The sequence below is a fragment of the Saccopteryx bilineata genome, chromosome 2 (genome assembly GCF_036850765.1).
Source record: "Saccopteryx bilineata isolate mSacBil1 chromosome 2, mSacBil1_pri_phased_curated, whole genome shotgun sequence".
Lineage (NCBI taxonomy): Eukaryota > Metazoa > Chordata > Mammalia > Chiroptera > Emballonuridae > Saccopteryx > Saccopteryx bilineata.
The window spans coordinates 155,467,803-155,475,236 of record NC_089491.1 but is presented as its reverse complement, the minus strand read 5'-3'; the positions used below and the strand labels follow the sequence as shown (position 1 = coordinate 155,475,236).

At 57.6% G+C, this 7,434-nt stretch overlaps 1 protein-coding gene across 1 annotated transcript; it reads right to left on the bottom strand.

Annotated features, from left to right (window-relative positions):
- Positions 1-266: 266 nt before the first annotated feature.
- On the bottom strand, positions 267-3,822 carry LOC136322358 (uncharacterized). Its single transcript, XM_066254406.1, is given in 6 exon segments — positions 267-397; positions 400-465; positions 468-524; positions 1,286-1,469; positions 2,205-2,360; positions 3,136-3,822. Coding segments are annotated over 6 exon segments (1,281 nt in total).
- Between the last annotated feature and the right edge of the window lie 3,612 nt (positions 3,823-7,434).

The following is a 7,434-nucleotide window of genomic DNA, read 5'->3' as shown; positions in this document are numbered from 1 at the left end:
GGGCTGAACAGGGTTTATGCTGAGACACCAAAACCAGCGGCCGGACGGATCCTGCGGTTCCAGGTAACTGTCCTGGCAGAGGCGCCCGTGTCCATCTGGGATCATCCGCACAGTCCCAAGACTCACCGCAGTCTGGGGGCTGTGATGCCAACTGCTGCAGCTGGGGGCACCAAGGAGGCAGAAGGAGCTCTGGCCACCATTCTCACCCTGCTGGCTGGATGCATGCACGAGATGGGAGAGGCTGCAGGAGGACAGAGGGCACATGGTCAGCACATGAGCAGCCTCTCATTGAGATCGAGCAGCCTATCATTGAGATTGATGACATTGCTGATGAAGGTGTTGGCGCCAATGAAGTCACCTGCGATGGTGTTGGTGCAACATGCACCCGGGCCGGGCGTTGGTCCTGCACCCAGGCCCCTACCTGTGGCAGGCTGGGCAGCGTCAGCCTCTGCAGGGACTCGGACGATGCGCCAGGATGTACTGCAGGTTCTCCGTCAGGTTGATGCCAGCTATGAAAAGCCCACCTGCAAGGGGGGAGGCGCTGTGTCCACCTGCGCCCCACCTGGTTCCCACCTGCAGCCCACCTGGCCCATCAGCTACCACTGTCCCTGCCCCCGCGGTCACCCCCATGGTTCCAACCCCTCACACCAGCGCAGACAGCGTGGGCCCCATGGTGCTGTCAGATCACCATGCTCCTGCTACAGAAGGCTCTGGTCGAAAAGTTACCTGACGTGTCCACGTCCTGACCCCGTGGGGTACACAGATTAATAGCCGTGTGAATCCCAGGTAGCACACCAAGCGTAACACACAGCTGCCCTCTCACAGTGCTGATTGTGACAGGGAGTGGGACTCTGGAGCCCCAAAGTGGCCACAGACACAGCCACCTGACCACGGATATGGAACAGTTGAAACCACAAGTTCCTTTTGCAAGAAAATCTCCTTCAAAGCCCAGACACAACAGTGCAAAGCAGCCCCGCCTCCGAATCAGCTGCGGTCGTGTGTAGCTCGTGTACTCAAAAGTGCCCGTGTCCTTGCAGAGAGTAATGGGCACTAGTTGAGGAGGCCCGGGAAAGAAACATGTGGGATGCTGTGTGACGTCGGAAGGGACAGAAAACCCCAGAACTGCATGATCTTGCTCAGAGCTGGCGGCTGCCACGGCAGCACCCAGTCCTCGTGCAGCTGAGCCCTAAAACCACGCATGCATGTGTGCACACATACACACCCATGATGGATGTGTGTTGTGTGTACACATGTGTGAGTGTACCCCCAGAGGACGTGCACCCACCTGGGCGGCCCCAGCTCTTCATATGCTCCAGGTAGCGAATCAGCTTCTCGGACATCACCTGGTTGCCCCACCAGTAGGGGGTGGCCAGCCACAGCTCCCTGTGCGGGCACACGGTGCCCTCATCATCGTAGGACAGGAGGCCCTGCAGGCCCCGTGCCCAGAGCTGCTGCAGTGTCGGAACCTCCTGTGGTGGGGGGTGACGTGTCAGGGTCGGGAGGGGATATCGAGTCTGTGCGAGGACAGTAGGGTGATGGGGCATCTGTGTCAGTGTTGTGACATCTGGATTGTCACAAGGACACAGACACTTGTTTTCCTTGAACAGAGCCTGATGCCCCTCAGTGAGTGACCAGGACAGGAGGCTCACTGAAAGTCAGGCTGCACATGAACAGAGGAGATTTAGGTACAATGAGGTCATGAGGGAGGGACCTGATCAGACAGAACTGGGGTCCTTATAAGAAGAGAAGGTGAAGACACAGACACAGAGGGACAGCCATGTCAGGACACAGGGAGGAGACGACCATCTGCACGCTCAGAAGAGAGGCCTCAGGAGGAACTAGCCCTGCCCACATCTGGGTCTCAGACTCTAGTCCCCAGGACAGGGTGAGAAGAAGCCCTGTGGGACTGGTGCTCCCAGGCTGTGCACCCTGTTGGGACAGCCTGAGACACAGAGATAGTCACCTTGCTCAAGGGGAACATACACTGTGGCAACTTCTAACAGGTGCTAGGTTTGACCCAGTCTCCAGAGAAGTTTCCAGAAGGCCATGTCAGCAGCTTCACGGGCACCAGGATTACCTCAGCATCAGATACAGGGAAGCCTCGCCCCCTTCCATGACCTGTGTGGGGAGGTCATGCCCGCCTCACCCATTGGGGACACCGCACACCCTTCTCACCCCTCAAGGACACCACATGCCCCTCTCACCCCTTGGGAACACAGCGTGTCCCCAAAGATGTTCTTGATGCAGATGACCAGGTACTCGTGCAGGTCGCCTGTCATGCCCTCGAAGTTGCTGTAGGCCAAGTTGACAACCTCCCAGGGTTGGTTCTCCAGCCACTCCGAGATCTCCGTGAGCATGTCCTGGCAGTGGACAGGAGTGCACAGGGTGTCATGGCCCGTTGAAGGGGCTCCCTACAAAGCTCACTTGCTAGATGGCTCAGGTCGATTCTGATCTATTAAATACATAACACCCGCTGCGCCCACGGAGCCCAGCTGCCCAGTGACGGCCGGGCCACTGCTGTGAGTGGAAGTGTGCACATGCGTGTGCATCTGTGTGAGTATACATGTGTGTGTATGCTTGTGTGCACTGTGTGCCTGCCTTCCAGAGGACACTGCATAAGCAAATGTTAAGTTCAGGGAGCGTGGCCCATGGAGTGAGCTCCTGCAGATGGCCCCCCAGACCCTGAGGTCTCAGGGGACGTTGGGCACCTGTGATGCAGATGGGGACCATCCTAGTCTGACTTTAGAAACACTGGTCTAGCAGCCGAGAGGAAAAGGGACCGGAAATATCTAAACTAGCCCTGGCTGGATAGCTTGGTTGGTTAGAGTATTGTCCCGAAGCACAGGGTTTACTGGTACAATGTCCAGTCAGGGTACATACAAAAGCAGATTGATGTTTCTGTCTTTCTCTGTCTTGATAAAAGGTGTTTTTTTTCACAAAAGAAAAGAAAATATCTAAACTGGAGGCAGGACGACAATAAGGGATGCAGTTTTGCAAAACCTCGGGCAGCCTGGAGGAGGCAGGGGTGTGCTGGCTAGGGGAGGTGGGCTCAGAAACACAGGAGGGTCAGCAATTCCCAGTGGTCGACCACTGGACGCCAGCCACGTCCTATCCCAAAAGACTGTGTGTGCACACCCTTAGCGATTGGCTGTGTCCCGTGCAGAAGGACCATGGTCCATCACTGTGCGAGGCCTCATTCTCCACCCCACCCCCCATGTACCTCGACCAACCGGCCGTGTGCATCATGTGCACAGAGTGCAGGTTCTCCTCGGCGCCCCCAGCACGTGCGCGATCCTCAGGTTCAGGTACCACACCCCGGCGTCCAGCTGCTCTGTGATGTCCAGCACCTGCTGACAAAGGTGGGTCACCTCTGCCTGGACGGCAGGCAGTTCCCACCAGCTCATGCCCGGTGTGGCTGTGCCAGCCCATGTCACTTCCTAGCAGTTTGTGGCCACCAGGGCTCAGACTGCGCATTCGGGACCCACTGTGCAGGGGACCGTCGCTGCTGGGGCCACAGGTTGTACCTGGGGAGGGCCTGTCCTGGGAAGTGCAGCTCTGACCCCAGATGAGCCATCCATTCAGGGTCCCCCCAACCCTCCCCCCAGGCATCCTCTGAGCCTCTGGAAGGGCCCCTCCCCCCATGCTGCAGCACCTTAGAAGAGACAGAGGAGGAGACACCGACACAGAGGAGAAGCCACATAGGGTTGGTGGCAGAGACAGGAGGGAGGCAGCCACCAGCCCAGAGATGCCTGGAACCCCAGGAGCTGGGAGAGGCTGGAAGGACCTTCCCTGGAGCCCTCGGACCCCTGGGGTCTCAGACATCTGCTCTCCAGGGGTGTGGGGGGATTTATTTCTAAGAAGTCAGGTCTGTGATATTTGTCATAGGGGTGACAGGAAATTCACAGAATTAAGCATCTTAGTTGCAGACAAGTGAAAACATCTGGGTAAGTAAAACAATCAAAATTCTCTATTTTAACTTTTTTTTAAGATTTTATTTATTTTTATTTAGGAGAGAGAGAGAAGGGGGAAGGAGCAGCAAGCATCAACTCCTATATGTGCCTTGACCAGGCAAGCCCAGGGTTTTGAACCGACAACCTCAGCATTCTAAGTCGACGGTTTTTCCACTGCGCCACCACAGGTCAGGCATATTTTAACTTTTATATATTGTATGGCGTATGTTTCCTGTGTAACGTATGTGGGTCCATTTGTATGGGGTGGGCAGAAGTAGGGTTACAGTTGTGAGTACATACAGATTTTTCCTTGTGTCATTGTTTACTAATTCTTGTGTTATTTTCCATACAAACAGTTGTAAACCTGCTTTTCCCTGTTTGTGGGTTACCCTTTATGTTCGTATGTCTTTTCAAACAAGCAGCGTGATCAAACTGGGGTTTTAATCAGCTGCTACCACAATGATGGTGTTTTCTGCACGAGCCATGACCCTGCCTTAGAGACTCCCCTGTGCTGACGTTTGTGGGTGGCGGCTGTCAGTGCCCCTTCCCGGTACGTGCTACACTGTGTGTCTGAGTGTGGGTGGCCCTGGCTCTGTGCATGTCCAGGCTCTGACCATGTGCTGGGGACCTGGTTGAGGTTCTGACACCCAGCGGGGCCAGGAGAGAGCATCTAGCCCTCACAGCACCTGCGCTGGCTTGCCACGGTCCTGGGCGGCCGTCCGAAGGGCACAAAGCCTGCCTCCCCAGCAGTGCCAGAGGCCAGCTCCCGCCTCCCAGCGCAGCAGCTTCCTTCTGAGGCTCGGGAGCCCTGTTCTCACCCTCTCGTCTCCTGGGTGCCTGGCCGGGCTCGCAGCCCCTCCCTCTACCTGCGAAGCCAGCAGCCAGCGTCCCCAAAGCTCCTCTCTGGGCCTCTGGGCCCTGGCCTGGTAGCTCAGCTGGTTAGAGCATTATCCCGACAAGCCAGGGTCGCAGGTTTGATCCCTGGTTGGGGTATATTTGGGAAGTGATCAATGGGTGCACCACTAAATGGAACAAGAAACAATAGTTTCCTCCTTTCTCCAAATCAACTGAGAAAAAAAAGCTTTATTCCCAGCCTGTTCTGGATCAGTGAGGGGGCCTGGCAAAGCAGGCCTGACCCTGCACAGGATTCAGTGTGACAGTGCAGGTGGCCGGAGGAGGCTTCTCTCACTGCCCTCTCTGCCCTCGTCCCCCCCCCCCCTCTCTGAACTCTGACCTCCGGCCAGCTGTTCTCACGGCCAGGGCCCTTGTTCAGCTCTGCCAAGTGGTCCATATTCAACACATGCCAGGACTCATAGCCTGGAAAAGACTCCTCACAGGTCACCACACTGGACCCTCCAGACGCCAAGTGCCAAGGACACTGGCACACCTCAGACCCAGAGACGAGGGGCCTGGGAACCCAGGGTTTCCGCAACGGAGGGCTAGGCCAGTGGAGAGCAGCGTCCCCACATCCTCCCCAAAAGCCACTCTTTCCTGGGGTCCACCACGCACCTTGCAGGCCATAGGTGGCAGAAGGAAGCAGACACTTGTATGTGAGTACGTGAATGCGTGTGCAGGCATGTGGTTCTTGGAGCTTCCCCACCCTCGGGATGCACCCTGCAGCCGCACCCCCCGGGGACCCCCAGGCCATCACCTGGGATAAACAGATGGTGCAGGGGCACGTCCCAGAGCTGGAGACATAGAGCCGACCTCCAGTTCCTGGTGCAGAACAGGCCCAGGAAACTGCTTGCCTCGCTCACCTGTGCGCCTTTCACGGGTGACCCCAGCGATCTGAGGAAGGAAGGAGCAGGTGCAAGGAACCTGTTATTACACACGGCAGCTGCGCTGAAAAAACAGACTTCCGTTCAGACATTGGTTGGGAGCTGGAGAGGGTAGGAGAGGGTGGAAGAGTGTGTAAGACAGAGAGAGGGACAGACAGACAGGGGCAGTCAAGGAGACAAGGACAAACAGACAGATGTAAGACAGAGTCTACACAAGACTATTTCTACAGAGGCAGAGAGAGAGGTCGAGAGAGACAGAGCAGGGAGACCAGAGATATGAGGAGAGACACAGGGTGACCCAGCAGCGCCTGACCCAGATTCTCAGGGTGGCTGAGGCAAGTGTCCCCTCTGCAGAGAGACCCCTCTCCCTGGGTCACACCAACTCCCCAGAACCACGTAAAGGGGCTCAGAGGTGAGCCACTGGGTCTGAGTTGTGGGGTTGTCCATACTAGGGCAGCGCTGTGGGGCCTCGAGTCAGTACCACCCATGGGCTTTGGCCCCTGTGGCAGAGTGCTGGGCTCTGATGTGGCAGCTCTGCCTGCAGGAGGCTCCTGACCAACACACTCCCCCAGGAGGACTGGACGTCGGGGGGCCGAGTCTGTGGACGTCACAGGCCCTGACGTGAGGGCTGCAGCCACCACCTGAGCGTCTCCCATCTGCCCGTGCAGTGGACGTTCCTGTGTTCACGGGACATGCGGAGGAGGTGAGCATGATGCTGCCCACGCCACACCAGTCAGGACATACCCTAGTGATTCATGGGGACACTGTGGGCAGGACCGGACCCCCAGGTCCCTCTGATATCAAGAAACCTTTGTGTCCCCATCGACTTGGGCCTCGGGACCCCTTGGGTCTCACAGGATGCTGTGGGATGAGGTCAAGTTCCCAGTCCCACTGACCTATCCTGCCCTGCCCTGGCCGGTAACACACCCAAGCCTCCAGCTGTGAGCCACTGTGGTGCGGGTGGTGACTGGCCCCTGAGCCTCTAAGGAAATGTTTGGCAGGTGAATAAAAGGATGGATGGGTCCACACCTGCCCAACCCCAGCCTTCCTGCCCTGGTCCTCATGAGGTACCCAGACACTCATAGCACCATTAGTCCAGGAAGCCCTGCCCGCAGGCAGCAGGGACAGGGGAGCTGGGCACTGAGTCCTCCCCCAGGTCAGCAGCCCTGAGCCCGGTGGGGCTTGTCACTGCCCCAGTCCCCTGAGTCAGCTGTTCTGAGCCCAGGAGGTTAACACCCTGCTGGCCACAGGGCACACGGGTCCCTCTGTCCCCTCTCTTGGGGTCCCTGGGACAAGGCAGATCCTGAATGACAGGAGAGGGGGCCCCACAGGGACCATCCTGTGCCTGCTGGCTTGGCTTCCTGTGGGGCCTGTCTCCATACAGACCTCAGGGACTCACTCAGCTCCCCGAGCCATCCCTCCAGCAGAGTTTCCAGCTGGGCCTCCGCTCTGCTCTCTCTCCTCCGACTCAGGCACTTTGGAAAACATCCCATGGACCTCGACTGGATGCTGGGAACACCCACTCCTGGGAGGGGGATGAGGAGTAAGAGGAGGGGCTACCACCTGGAACAGCCCTGCTGAGCTGGAGGGTAGCAGCAGATGCAACCCCTAAGTCCAGAGTAGGACCCCACCGTGGGCAGTGGTCACAGGACACAGGACAGGGAAGGAGGCTGTCTTGCATGTGCATGACCACAGGGTCAGTGGTC